The 16,131-nt window shown below is 34.8% G+C and overlaps 1 protein-coding gene and 1 non-coding gene across 4 annotated transcripts in view; both read right to left on the bottom strand.

Moving 5' to 3' along the window:
- Positions 1 to 16,131, bottom strand: part of Tango2 (transport and golgi organization 2) — a 32,704-nt gene that overhangs the window by 5,948 nt on the left and 10,625 nt on the right. For all 3 annotated transcript variants that reach the window (XM_069827699.1, XM_069827700.1, XM_069827701.1), the window contains exons 2-3: positions 9,253 to 9,414; positions 4,764 to 5,010 (exon numbers count right to left, since the gene is read on the bottom strand). In XM_069827699.1, coding sequence (XP_069683800.1) covers positions 4,764 to 5,010; positions 9,253 to 9,414 — 409 coding nt within the window. The remainder of the gene's footprint in view (positions 1 to 4,763; positions 5,011 to 9,252; positions 9,415 to 16,131) is intronic.
- Positions 16,026 to 16,097, bottom strand: TRNAP-CGG (transfer RNA proline (anticodon CGG)). Its single transcript has one exon. It is a non-coding gene; the product is annotated as a tRNA-Pro (tRNA).

Here is a 16,131-nt window from a genome sequence, read left to right on the forward strand (position 1 = left end):
CACAGAAGAGAGTTTACGCCTGGAAGTCCCTCAATAGCATTTCGTTTTTTCAGTGTCATGCTAAAAGATCTAAATGTATGATTTGCTAATGTAATGAAGCCACAGTGGTATGTCATGCAATTTTAATTTCTTCCATAAAACCTATAAACTCGTAAATAATAAATTTTAAAACCTAACAACTAGCAGTAGTGTGAAATCAGCCTGTTGAAAAGGAAGTTGTAAATTAATTGCTTCTGTGGACTTTAGCCTACATGTTAGATGACTAAGAAAAGGAAAAGTGACACTTTTTTTTGTATGCCGTGTGGTCTTTTCTGTGATGGTGATAGAGCTTAGACAGAAATTGCAGTCCAGAGTGGAAATAATTCTGTGTGTAATAACTAATAATGTTTTCTTTTAATACCAACTGTACCATTATACTCGTATTTCTCAGTTTGTTCTGTTAATACAAAAATCAAGAAAATCGTTTGATTTTTATTTGAAGAAAATTGTCTTTTTCTCCTCCAAATACAGACGCAGTAATTTTGTACTAAAAATATCAATTCCATGTGCGTAATTACAAGGGGATCAATTGACTCATAGATACTGAATAAGAACAGAAATCTCTGCATATTGATATTGATTGGTATTGATATATTTATTTCTACAACTCTTATTTGGTAATGGGTCGCCACCACATCTCTGTATTCGTGCTCCCCATTACCTTCTAATTACAATAAACTTTCATTGACGTGTGCAGTCATCTTGCTTTACCTTTGTTACCTCTGTTACTATAATACATACTCTCAATTTGCTTTCTAACCTCTCCCCTTACTTCCTATCGTCTAAAATTTCCCTAATTTTGAACTAACTTTTACTAACACTATTTAATCATCCCATTCACTTTCATCACTAATTTACAATCAGTTCTACCTCTCCTCACTTCTATCATCATTCTTATCCCCTATTTCTTCATTAAACAGTGAATCACATGTTTATTTTGTTAACTGTTCCCTTTCACCCCGATAAATTTTCCGTTTGCCACTATTTTTGTAAGTAAATTCAACATTCATTTGTAAACTTACATTAAAATACTTGCTGTCTTCCTATCATTTCAATTTCCCTGATTGTACACTAACTTAGTCGACACTCCAATATTAGTAACATTTCACTATCAATTACTATTAGCAAACACTTCTAATTTTCTCTAGTCACTTCCTTTATCAACTCTTGTTTCTCTGGACACTAATTCACTAATTTGCTTGTACATTCTCTCTCCGATTGTTTTGCTAGTTACTCTTACTCCTTGAACACTCACTTTATTGTTTCTATGTCTTTTGCCACACTTTTATCACTCCACCCCCCTTAAGCACCAACTTCGTAGACTGTAGTTCTGTGGTTCCTTATTTCCTTCCTTTCCCTCACCAGTAGATGGACTACCCAAATCTTCTTTACTTCCCCTCTTTGTCGGCTCCGGACGTCTTGCTTGTTTCTTCTTAACCACCTTCTTGACCTGTTTTCTATGACCTACTCTTCCCGCTGTCAGCTGATTCGTCATCTTATCCCTTCCGCTATTGTCAGCAGTCTTCAGTGACTGTTGCTTGCATGGTGACGAAGGACTTATTTGCGACCACGCGTCTCTCCTTTCAATGACGTCATACGTGTCAGCTTCCATTCTTCCTGAACTTGCTGTTTCAGACATTCCTTGTGTGGTTACTGCCCTCGCTTCGGATTGTCCTGAGCTAATTGAATTCCTTCTTGAAACTTCTGCCACACTTCTTTGGCTACTAATCTCACTTCTTCCGCCCATTTGCTTGTTTATAATCTTCCTCATTTTCATTTTCAAGTCCCTCCTGTTTCCTTCTATAACCTCGGACTCCAATTCCTTTTGATTCAAATTTTCTAAACAAAATTCTAGATCGAAAATCTCACTATTGATATTCAATTTATCTCCATACAGCCTGGCGAAATGTCCGTTCTTCCTAGCCGTCCACATAAACGGTAGCAACAATCTTCTTCTACATCTCGTCTCATAATCATAGTCCAACTCGAGTCGAATGTTTGAGTTTTTTAAGCACTTTCTTCTATACAGAATTTTCTCCTTAGTTAACATGTTTTTGAATTTGACCACGATAGGTCGATTCAACCCTCTTCCGACCCTGTAGGCTTCTTCAATTTGTCCGTCGCTCACATCCATGTTGAAAACCTCCCAGCACACTTTGAATACAGTGTCGTACGTTTTCTCGTTCTTTTCCTGTTCCATTTCTTCTACGCCGAAAAATACTAAGTTCTTTTTCCTCTGCTTATCCTCCCAGAATTTTAATTTCCTCTTCATTTGTATGTTTTCTAGCTGCATTTCTTCCATCTTCCTGCTTAAATCCTCGACTTTATCATTCAACTCCTTCATTGTAACCTCCATTTTTTCTGTTCGGAATTCGCTACACTCCGGTCTATGACCTCACTATATAGCCTTCTAACTAACAGAGCTTCTCGCACACGTCTGTCCTGAGCGCTGACTGCTGTAGAACTGAGAAATCTCTGCATATAGGCAACATGCCCGACACTATTTTTCTGATAATGTGCTTTCGTAAAAAACATAGGAGTAATGTTTTGCAATATGACATTACTTTAAAAAAAAAAAAAAAAAAAGACTTTCAATACAAACCTGGATCAGATCCGTTTTTCTCAAGACCCAAACAGCAGCCTAATACAAGTCATAAGCCACGCTGTAGTGAAAATGCAAATGTGTAATGAAGGTGCAGAGAAGAGATACAAAGTTTTATTTTGCATAAAAGGTGAAATAATTTTCAGTGCATTAATTCTATGACAAAAAAAAATATTGATTCATGTTCACGTGGATTGTGTGCTAATTGTGATGCTTTAGTGTTATTTGTTAAAAATAAAATGAAATTACCTGTTGCATCTTGGACTACGCTCAGTATTATCCAGTAGATATGCCTTTTTAGAAAACAGAAGTCATGAATTGAAATATATAATGAAAACATATCTTATCATTACAGAAAGGCGTAATAGTACAACATATTGTGTATCATCAAGTCAGTACCACCTTGACAAAATTCATTGTTATGAATAGTAATGGTAGTTAAATATATACATGTAGTGGGATGTGCAGTAGCATTAAGACAATGCACTGCACACCAGAAGATTGTGGGTTCAATTCTCAATAGGATCATAGATTTTCTTCTTTGACTTAATCCTTCCAATAAATTGCACTATGATCTTATAGTTTATTCAACCTCTAACAGAAGTGAGTATTCGGGATATGTCTGGAAGGTTAAAGACAGCAGGCACACAGGACTAACATTTCTGCTGCTACTAATGCCAATTGTCTAAAGAAAAAGTGGGAACTTAACCTTCTGCTACCCTGTGAGCCTTCATAGTCTATAATGGTATAGTCCATTTTATATCCTGGAGTGCATCTTGGACTACGCTCAGTATTATCCAGTAGATATGCTTTTTTAGAAAACAGAAGTCATGAATTGAAATATATAATGAAAACATATCTTATCATTACATCCCATTGTGGAATCCTGGGAAACGAGAATGCGGATGCTTTAGCAAAGAAGGGCAGCACTGCTACTTACAGACCTGTTACTAAATCTACGTATTACTCTGTGAAGAGATTTATTAAATCTACATACTTAGACTTCAACAAACAAAATATGATAACTCAATCCCAAGGGAAAAAATGGAACTCTCTGCATCAAAATCCACAGTTAATTCCCGATTTACCACGAAAATCGTCTGTAGATTGGCAACAGGCCATGATTGTTTGGCCAAACACCTGCATAGAATTGGAATATATCAGTCCCCTAACTGCCCATTATGCAACTCAAACCAAGAAATGGATTCGGAACACCTCAAAATCTGTGCTTCAGTGGCTGGCCATGATAATATCTTTGAAAAATATTGGAGTGCAAGAGGTTAAATGACTTTATTGTCAAACGCCTGGCATTAGAAAACAACAACAACATATCCTGGAGTGCAGTTCGGTGGCTCTTTTGAACATCCACTTACAGATTTATGACTTCCTACACAAACACCTCTGACCAGTCCATTCTATCCCCTCGTCCCAACATTGCACAGTTGCCACAATCCTGGCATCCCTCGAAATGAGAGGATTCGTGGCTGTCATCTCCATCTGGACGCCATGTGTTTTGAAGAAGAGAATGTAATATCACGAGCTGACCACTCAATGAATACTACAGAATACACTCTCAATGATACTCTCGTGTTGACGAGATTCTTGGAATTCGGAAAAGATGTGGCAACTCTGTTTCCACTTGGATTTGACAGGAGCTTGTCAATTCTTCTGAACAAGAGTTGTGATTCATTACTAACAGGCGAAGATAAGATTTTCGTCACAGTAAGGAAGACATTTATTTATGACAACCAATTAGTAGGGGGCAGTAGAAGGTCTGTCAGCAAAGTCCTTTCTAAGAAACTGCACTCCATGAAATAAAATGGACTATATGTATCTTGTATACATATAGTACATGCCCAAAAAGTAGAAAGAAAACCCTGATTTCCACTTAGAATATAGAAATCTAAAGTAATACAATAATAGATAATATGTATAAGTAATTGTTATGTGTAACTTTGTTTCGATGCTAAAAATTATTACAAATAGATCAAAGTATCCTTTCTTGGGCGAGGGAGTGAATATTTCATATTACTATTTTAAGGTTTTATGTGTAAGAAGATTTCGTATTTGGACATTTGTGATACATATCAACACTATCAATGTTTCTGATAAGAAAACTTACCTAATGTCAATAGTAACAAGACTGAAGGGACTGTATTTGTAACCATGTAGAGAAATTTTTTCATGATATTCTTCCTGTGTTTTCTGTTCCTTGTTCGTAACGAAGTCAACTGCGAGAAAACCTCTGCCAATTTTGGTAGAAGGATCCTTAATATTTTCCCCTGTCACATTCAGAAGCACTGCAATTCGACCTTTTGTAGAAAGAACCAACCAAGAACCACCTTCTCTTCCAGGTTCCAAATCACGACCTTAAGAAAATGGGGTGCAGTTATGTAAATAATCAAGTAAATTCACAGCTTATTTAGATACGATATTTTCGGTTGACACAAGATATCTTCCTTCCAGTATTTACAATCATTATGAATGTGTAAAATATATATATATAGAGTCAAATGAAGGAGTTTCCTGAGAGCCCTATGTTCCACATTGGAATAATGGGAACATTGCAAATCAAGCTTTCAGGTATAACTCCCTGTAAAATTGATTTGAATAATTTCGAAGGAAAAATTGTTCCAGGGCTGGGTATCGAACCCGGGACCCTTGGTTAAATGTACCAATGCTCTACCAACTGAGCTACCCAGGAACTCTACCAGACACCGATCCAATTTTTCCCTCTATATCCACAAACCTTAAAGTGGGCTGAATGCTTGATTTGCATAATACACTGAATGTTCATTAACAGAAAACCACAATTTAAGTCACACAGAGTAAGTGTGCACTCCGTGTTGGTTGCTTGACGTTGTCAGCCCACTTTGAGGTCTGTGGATGTAGAGGGAAAAATTGGATTGATGTTCCCAGGTAGCTCAGTTGGTAGAGCGTTGGTACATTTAACCAAAGGTCCCGGGTTCCATACCCAGCCCCGGAACAATTTTTCCTTCGAAATTATTCAATGGGAACATTGTTTGAAAATATACAGAAAGCTCATTTTTATGACAGTTATAGATCATTAAAATAGTTTTCATCTGAATACTTTTTCAGCAGTTATTTCTATGAATTACTGAAATTGCAATGCAAAAGAGCTTCTTTCCATTTTACCTGATAATACATGTGCTATTTGGTTCCCAGCCAGGAATGCATGCATGCGTCATTATTCATAACCTTCCGCGTATTTCTATTCACATTACTTTGATTAATTTTAGCATTAATACAATTTTATTTTTATATTATTACAACAAGTAGCCATACGTGGTGTGTATTATAAATAGTAACATGAGCTGCTGCCAGGAAGTCGAAAGGACGATAGCTATGGCAAGAGAAGCTTTTAATAGACAATGGAGCATCTTCTGTGGACATCTTAAAAAAAGAACTAAGAAAGTTACTAGTGAAGTGCTTTGTGTAGAGTGTGGCTTTGTATGGAGAAAAACATGAACATTGCGATGAAGTGAAGAGAAACTGCTGGAAGCATTTGAAATGTGGATATGGAGAAGAATGGAACATGTGAAATAGACGGACAAAAAAGAAATGAAGCTGTGCTAGAAAGAGTGGGTGAAGAAAGAATAATGCTGAAACTCATCAGGAAGAGAAACAGGAACTGGGTCACTGTCTAAGAAGAATTGCCAGCCACTGGCATAACTCGGTTGAGTGAGGTACTTGCCTCCTGATCCGAAGTTGCACTCGGGCGTGGGCTCGATTCCCATCTTGGCTGATTACCTGGTTCGGTTTTTTCTGAGGTTTTCTCCAACAGTACGATGAATGTCAGATAACCTATGGTGAATCCTCAGCCTCATCTCTCCAAATACCACCTCGCTGTCACTAATTCCATTGATGCTAAATACTAAATAACCTAGTAGTTGATACAGCAGTATTGTTAAAGTGCCTGTTGAAGGATGCACTAGAAGAAATGGTGAACAGGAGAAACATTCAGGGCAGAAGAAGATATCAGATGATGGACAACATTGAGAGATATGGATAATGTGTGGAGACTAAGAGGAAGGAAGAAAATAGGAAAGATTGGAGAATTCTGAGTTTGCAGAAAACTATGAGAGAGAGTGGGAGGGGCGTGCGTGCGTGCGTGTGTGTGCGCGCGCGCGCGCGAGAGAGAGAGAGCGTGTGTGTGTGTGTGTGTGTGTGTGTGTGTGTATATATATATATATATATATATATATATATATATTCTGGAGCACAGATAATCCCCAAATTTACTACACACAAATACTTTTTTATCATCATCTAATGAGAGGCAAAATGTTGTTGTTGTTGTTGTTATTATTATTATTATTATTATTATTATTATTATTAGTATTATTATTATTAGAGAGAGAGTGTGTGTGTGGTTTTTTTAAGTAAATAAGAAACATAATTGGAAAAAAAAAATAAAAGAAAGAAACCTTTGTTATAAAATACAGTAAACAAGTCTTACTTACTGGCTTTTAAGGAACCCGGAGGTTCATTGCCGCCCTCACATAAGCCCGCCATTGGTCCCTATCCTGAGCAAGATTAATCCAGTCTCTACCATCATATCCCACCTCCCTCAAATCTATTTTAATATTATCACAGTAAACAAGTCTAACTGAATAAAAGTACAGACTGATGATTTTGTAAGTTCTATACGCCCTTTAAGGCTCGAATGGCTATTTTTCTCATAATGGTATTATTGAGGATAATTGTTTACATATTTTAGCAAAGAGTTTATTGGTTCCCTGTGCCCCTCCACTATCAAACCAACAACCTCGATTTCTGAAAGATTATATATATAATATGGAATGTCCAGTTCGTGTTTCTTTTTTGACATCCACTTTGACTGGTTGTTTGGCATGTGTTTCAAATCTGATAGTGGGGCCAAGAATGAAAGCCATGGCAGTAATGGCCATACGTCTAACACTGCTTTGTGTGGCTAATCCTTGTACCTCTTGGTATACTGGCCTAATAAACACTAATCATGAATGAAATTAAGAAAAACAAGTGGAAGTGGATAGGACTCACACTTACGAAGTAACAAGATAGTGTAGAAAAATAGTGCTTGAATGGAATCTTTAAGGCAACAGAAAATGAGGCTGCTTGGGAAATAGACCTACATGGAGGTATATGATGGATAAAGAACCAGACAAATGGAATTCCCTGAAATGTGTTGCTCAAAATAGTTAGATGCTCCTGAAGAGGAGATTAAGGATTCTGTTGAATTATTATTATTATTATCATCCTATGTTTTTCAGACCTTATCGTGTGTGACTATTATTTTGGGGAACCCTAAAAATTAGAATACTGATATAAGAACAAAAATTAAAACAATTACGTGAGGAGATCTTTTACATGTGAACTTTTCGTTGAACTTATTGTGTACACAACGTTATCATTGTGCCTACAGATGTGAAAGTAAATATATTTTTTGTTATCAAGTGGTACAGTAAAATACATACTGTTTATCATGATGGTTTAGCTGGACACAAGTATGTTGACTGTACAAGTGCTCCCTTTTCTTTACAATATTAATGGATTTTTTTTTCCTAATGCCTTACTACACAAATATTACATTGAAATTAACTGTATGGCCTTTCTTTTTAGATAAATTTTGTTGAGATCTAGTTTTCTCTTTTTAATGCACATTTTATTTTTAATTAAAATCTTATTGTGTGGTTATGAATTATGATGTATGCTACCCATCTCCAAGAACGTCATAGTGGTTGAAATTCCATGAAGATGTGGCTCAATTTTCTCGAGAACTAGTAATGTGATTGTAGTAAATGGCAGCTATGTCTTAGTGAAATACATATAGTTAATTGATCTTGCATATTGTATTACATGTACAAATCAAATATTAAAAGCATAACTATTCGAATTACATTCGCAAGTACAATGATAATGAGTGTTCTTTCGAAGTTCAACTTGAAACATGTTCCCTGTACAGATATTTCTGTTGACTCATGCTTTATAATTAGTATGTTTTTTTTAACGTTCCATTGAAAAGTTTGCTATTAAGAACTTCTTCAAAACTCGAAATTTCTGAAGTGATAGGATATAAGACAAAGAATTGACTAATTTAGTTTGTGGTTTTTTAATGTCACAATAAAAATATTGACACTTGAAAATATGTTGTTGTAGTTATTAGTAAAATATACAAAACTGTGAATGAGTTTAAGCAAGTTTACCGTACTTGAAAGGAACAGACGTAACAGATAAGCTTATGAATGGTAATAAAATAACCTTCATGCTAAAACTTTCTGAAATCAGTTATGTGCCAGGAAAACCATGAATACACGTTTCTAAACCTGCCTTCTTAACTTTTATTACATTCATTGTTGTATGAGAGATGTAAATCTTGTTAATGTAAGTGATCATTGTGTGTGTTGTTATATTATTCTGAAAACACAGTTTCCAGCACAATTGCAATTACAAACGCTACTGGAATGAGTTCTTTAATACAGGAACTGACTCTAGGAAATCTTTTTTTATGTTCTGAATTAATGTTCTTTCATCGAGAATTGCAGGCAGTGTATGAGTAACAATGATTTCACTCTACATTGTGATATATTTAGCCTGCTTTTGATTTATACCTCCAATTACTGTAGGATCTTCTTCCCAGATATGAGCCTGGCGAGTTGGTCGTTTATAGTATTCATCTCTGTTGGATGCCAAAATCAGCCTGAATTTATCAGGTGCTGCATTGTTGTCAGTATGAAGAAATAAGATGCACATCACCGGTACAGCTTCGATACCTAGCATTCAGTAAAAAGAATACATTTAGGAGAACAGACAAATACACATTGATTTTCGCATTTCGTTTATTAATTTTGGACATTTACTCTTGATTAGATATATGTAATGAAAACCCAAATTAAATGTTACAGCTGTCACAGCCAAAGAAGTGACTTCTGATGTCTGACATTTTCATTATGACAACTGAGCTTAAGGATTTATGTGTCAATGCTGTTTTCACTTGCCTTGTGGCACCAGAAAGACGGGTGACGAATTCATGGAACTGTCGGAAGTCAGTTCTTTGCTTCTGAGAGTTTTTTTAAGGGAGGTCTATGGAGAAAATATGACAATTTTGGATAAAAAAATTTTTTTCTGCAAATGGCTTCAAATATCATATTATATATGTTTGCAAAGTTTCAAGGGCGTAAAACAATTGGAAATCATCGAACTGTCCTCTTGATGTGTCAACTTTATATGGTAGTCATTTTTCTTCGCTATAATATTTTTGTATATTTCTCTTCATCCAAATCATTAAGATTTCTACAATTTTGTAGCTAAGATGCTGAATTTTTCTGTACATGCCAAACAATTTTGTGCATGCATACTTTTTCTAACTCTCAAACTTTTAAAATAATAGTGATTTATAATATAAGAGAGTAAAATTAGATTTTATGCTTGAGTGGAAAGTTTAGTGCCCAAGGCAAAGGGTGCTAATTTCCATGAGTGCATAAACGCTATTTATTCTCATGAGTCAAACATTATTTTATCTGTTACTGATATATAAATTTAATTTTAAATTGTACACCTTTTTTTTTTTTTTGTAATATGTCGTTTGTGAAGTTATAAATGAATGAATGGATGGATTTTATTGCTGCTAATGTGTTGGTTGTTATGGAGAGATATTTAAAAAAAATCACTGCTGTAAAGTTTTTTTTTATTATTATTATTCAATGCAGTGGCATTTGACTGTAGTCATTGGCCATAGAATGGCGATTAAAACCAAAATGAAAAATAGAAAACAAAATAAAGCAAACAATGTACAAAGTGAAACTACGAAGGAGAGATGTCATCACTGCTGCATTCTTTCTCTGGCCTCCCAGTGTCTATCCACAAAGCTGACAGATGAAAGCGTTGGACGTGTCTTAATAATTTTTTTTCTGTTATCTGGGATTATTTAAAAACAGAAATAGAATGCAGAGTTCTCTTCCTAACATAGTAGTGGTGCTGTATAAAAATATTCAGACTAATTTAGTGAATTTTGTATGAGGAGTAGGATTTTAAAATATTCCCCCTTTAAACAAATTTGGAATAAGTGAAAAAATAAGTGTATGATGAAAATAAAATTTTGGTAACACACATACGTGCACCAAAAAGAAAGCTGTGTTTTTTTTTTTTTTTTTTTTTTTTTTTTTTTTTTTTTTTTTTTTTTTTTTTTACTCACTGCTGCTTTACAGTCTGTTCCCAAAGAAATATCTTAAAAAATGTAGAAAATTTCATTTTCTCTATAGTTCTCCCTTATTAAGTACCAGTACTAATATCTTTTACAGCTTTATTTTGCGTCTTTAAGCGAAAATGGTAAGTTCGTATTGACAGTTTTATTTATTATGACTAGCAATGTCTTCCATTTTGGCAGTTTGCTTGGCAAGGTTGAGTTTTCTTATTTTTTCTTGCAGTGTATTAATAGAGTCGTCCTCGATAGTCGAGTAATTACCATGCTTGCTATTGAATTTTTGGTTTGCAGGTTCAAACCCGGCTGCAGGCAATGTATTTTTAGAGTAGTAGGCCTAAAATATTTAAAATTGTCATCTTTATGGAAGTAATGCTGTGGTTCATGGGGTTTTACACTTGTTCTTAAGGAGAATGCTAGAGGCAAAATTTACTACCTGCTGCTTGCCCACATCAAAATAATTCACCTCTGAGCAGTGGCGGCTTGTCTATAAGGGCTGCAACCCTCCTTGAAATTTTAAAGGAAAACTAAGTACCATTTTTGTATATTTTTTAGGAATTATGTACCTTCTGTGAAAATCTTTGAAAATAGGCTCATATAAATAAATTCTTGTATTTGCATTTGCTATAACTGTCGTGTAGATAGTTGTGTTCATCTACAACTGTTGAGCTGTATACTGTTTAGCATCTGGGTGGCAAGCTAACAGGAAGGAATGGAGGAGAATGCTTGTAAATACAGCAAGCGAGAGTATACATTCAGTGCAGCCCGTAGAATTGACTAGTGCGGAAAATGCACGTCCAAACTTGGTCACAAATGAGTGGGGAGAAGGGAGAGTTGCAGACATCATTAAACAATCTTACAAAGATGCAAATTTTGTGCATTGCTGTGCGCATCAGCTAAATCTAATTGTAGAAAAGGCAGCATCACATAATTCACAAGCTCGTATTTTTTTTCAAAGTCATTCCCATGATTAGCTGTGCTGGATAGTGTTTGTAAACGAATACCTAGAGTATCAAACAAGGAGGTATTTTAATAGCCGATTAGTTTAATACCATTTTTGAGAATAAGAAGAGTCTAATAGAAAACACTGAGAAACTTCAAACTGACAGAAATTATTTCATTGCTCAAGCAACTGCAAGGATTCTCGCATGTTGAATGACCAGGATTTCAATTTTTGGGTAGAATTTTTTCATTAGATCTGCCTCATATGGATATTTTACATAACCAACTCCAGCATCACAATGCCAACTCCATTAGTATTTATAATGCAGTAAATGCATTTCTTGAGGCAATCGTGAAAGAAACAAACTTCCTTCTGTTGTGACTCCTGCCATGAAGAAAAGGAAGAGGAATTTGCAATATCTTGCATCTGCAAAAGAGGTTTGTATTAACATTTCTTAACAGGTAAAAGAGAGATTTGCTGTCTATAAACATTTGTTGGCAGCAAAATTGTTAAATTTCTCCCATTTCATAACAATATAAATTGCATAAAATTTCCTTCATCCGAATTTGATGAAACTATCGAATCTTACCCTATCTTGTGTAAAGAATATCTGTAAACTGAACTACCTGTTTTGTACGAAAAACAAGAATTCTGCAATATCTCATGGCTTAAAAAAATGTGCGAAATCATTGTACCGAAGTGTTCACTCCTCTGAAAATAATTGTTACTACTTCCATGATTTCTGTCAAGCCTGAGAGGTGAAGACTTTCATAAAAGGTACAATGACACAAGAACATCTTGTTGCTTTGGAAGAGTAAAAAATTCACGATTAACAAAATTGTTAATTTCAATGATAGTGACCAATAAAATAAAATAAAGTCGCAAAGGAAGAAAACTGGCTTCTGTATTCAAATAAAACAGTGAATGAAGCAGTGACATAATATATCTGATATTATTAAGAACTCTGTGCACTACTACATATTTTCATTAGTACTGTATTTTCCATTTAAATTTTGATGTGTGTAGTGTTGTCTTAACTTCAATCATATTTAAATATCAGCAGCATTAAAAAGGGTTGGACCAATGATTTATTACAAGCAATGTGTAATTCAGGCCTGGCGGGCCCTGGCAGTACCAGGATACTATTTTTCGAGGCTGGACAGTGCTAGGGCACTTTTAATGATTTTCATATTAATGCCAAATTTTGCATGTATAAAAAGTGAGATGTACTGCCTGATAATGGATGTACATATCAGCCAGAACCTCAATCAGAGGTGGAACGAGCAGGAGGTAATTTTTTTTTTTTAAGTGGTTGTTACTTATAGTAAATAAAAGTATAATTTCCTTTGTTAATTTGAAATTTACCTCAATCAGAGATGGAACGAGCAGGAGGTAATTTTTTAAGTGGTTGTTACTTATAGTCGTCGTTAAAAACTTTAAATTGGGAGATTCATGAGGAAGTACATTGTGTATCATCAGATGGTTCTTTTAGACGGGCAGACCAGCGAATAGGGATTATAAAGAATGGACACTTCGCGTCGGTACCTTTGATGTAGCCGGGCTGATTTCAATGACCTTCAAGCCAGTTAAAGCGTGAGATTCTGCTTTCTCCCTAGAGTTGGCGCTGACATCACACCAGCTAGCAGTCGACACAGCGGAAATATAACACATATAATTAATACATCTAGGTACATTATGTACTCAAATAAAATAAATTGAATCCATAAAATAATAAATCCGTCATTAACTGTAATGTCTAGACTCTAGAGTTCCTTTATAATGAGAGTTGAGACGTTGACTCCAACAACAATTAAAATATGTAATGATTTGATAGCGCTGAAAATGGAAAAACAAAACTCTTACGAGAAGTAAAACCATATACCTATATTATATTATATACAAATATTAAACGAATTCGATACTTAATTTTATAACGTATTATATTATTTTATAATATAATTTATGATATCTGAAATATAAAATATTATTATTACAACAAGTTTGTCACTGAGAAATAAGGAAAAGCTGTTAACTTGAATTTATTTGAAGCAAAGCGTTACTGGATTATGCAATAAGGTAGGCGATGTTTGGACCCTGTGTCTCAACTCTATTCTCAACTATTATCTTAGCGTATGCTCGATTACACTAACCTCTAGCGCTTGAAAGTGGAATTAAACGCTGCGCACAGAGAAACAAAACACAGGAAAATTCGCTCAGTGTCCATTCTTTATAATCCCTATTCGCTGGGCAGACATTATTGCTATCAATGGACGCTTAAAACGGGCTCTTGTTCTTGACCCTACTATCCGTTTCGAAAGAAACCTAAATCAGGCCACCGAAGTTGATACTGAGAAGAAGTCCATATATGAACCTTGTCTGCCGTATCTTTCTCAAAAGTACAACGTCCCTCTTAAACAATGGTCCGTCATTGGTTTGCTGTTTGGCAGTAGAGGTTCAATCACAAAATTCACGTGGAATTATCTTAAGGAACTTCACATTCCTTTTGATTATGTAATGTCTATTCTAATAAATATTATCAAGGATTCTCTTCAAATATTACATCATCATCTCTATTTCAATTAATCAACTTATATTTGCCTTCAACATTTAACTTTCTTTTTTCTTTAATGTATCACATCACATTATATTGTACATGTTTATTGTATTCAGGACCCTTGTGGTCACTCAAAATTCTTTGAGCTGATGTCTATAATTTAGAATTTTATTATTCCTTTGTTAATTTGAAATTTCTTATCAATAGAAAATATTCATTTATTCACACTAATGTATTAGCAGCAAGTACATGTAAATTATGTAATGTATAAGTGGGGGTGAACTGGACCATAAAACAAAAGAAAAAAAAAACATGATGTCAGTGTCAGTCCTATTTCTGACTTGAAATAATAAAAAAATGATTAAAGCAATAAAAACCTTAAATGTATGTTCAATGCATCTGCTGTTTTTTTTTTTTGGTATGGAGGAGGGACCCAAAGGCTTACTCTGTAGCCTGAGGCTTATTGTGCTTACCACTCCTATTCTTGTGAATGATTGGATAGCTGAACGGCCCTGCTCTTGTACAAGTACAGCACACTACACTGTGAACTTAACTCAGATTACTGCTTATTTTTTTATAGTAAAGTGTACCCCAATTTCAGTATGGAAAATAGTTCATTTCAGAGTATGCTACGCGATATACCCTTAAGATCTCCCTAAAAACTCTTACCCCCCTTCCCAAGCAAAAATTGAAATGACGCCCCTACTAGAAATACACAATTATCTACAGTATTTTAAACGGAAAAGGTACCGTGGAGGAAATCTTTTCAATTTGTTAGTGAAGGCACAAGTTTCTTAATAATTCAACGTTAATTTAACGGGCTTTCTTGTCGATGAATGCCCATGACGTCACAGATTGTTTCGATGAGTTAGCGATGATCTGAATTTAAGAACGCTTTTACAAAATAAGTGAACGGGAGATTTGTATAATGTGATGATAATATACTCACACTCAGATTATCATGATTGGGTAAGTTTGTACACTGATGATCATTTAAGATTTTAAATTACATTATTATTATTATTATTATTATTATTATTATTATTATTATTATTATTATCGTCATCATCTTTATCTTTAAATGCAAATTTGGACAGTGAATGTTATAGTAACATTGCAACGTTAAACTTTAGCGGGCTCTGCTTAGGTCGTTCTTGAACATAGATGAGTCGATTAATTTAAAAACGGTTTCCGATGATTGTCGATGCTGATTCCTGCTGAATTCAAGAACGATTTGATTAAAATGCAATGTCATGTCATACAGAAATGAACCCGTGGATGAATGTAACAATGTTCCTGAGCACTGAGTAAACATATGTTAGAAAAACGAAACATAAACTCAATAAATATAATTATATAAAGTAGTACGATTTCAAGTTCTGTTAGATATTGAATTGACTGTAGATGCTGTCTGCATTCATTTGCAAAATATTGTTGAATAATTACAATCGCTATGTTTCATAAATTAACGAATCATAATTCGCGCTTAATTCATCAGTTTCCACATTCATCGTCAGATGGCTATCATCTACCCAGAAATCAATGCAGCTACAAAGATGAGGCAAACAGCTGACATTACGACTATTAATGTCCTATTGAAAGTGACCTTTACTCCATGATCTCACATCTTTTAATTACCATAATGGTAAGTGTGTACTTCTATTAATATTAAAACTATATAAAAGTTGGGCCTGTCCGGGATTTGAACCCGGGACCTCTCGCACCCGAAGCGAGAATCATACCCCTAGACCAACAGGCCAATGGTTTGTTTAGAGGAATGTTTTTTAACTTAC

Source organism: Periplaneta americana, chromosome 6 (genome assembly GCF_040183065.1).
Source record: "Periplaneta americana isolate PAMFEO1 chromosome 6, P.americana_PAMFEO1_priV1, whole genome shotgun sequence".
Classification (NCBI taxonomy): Eukaryota; Metazoa; Arthropoda; class Insecta; order Blattodea; family Blattidae; genus Periplaneta; species Periplaneta americana.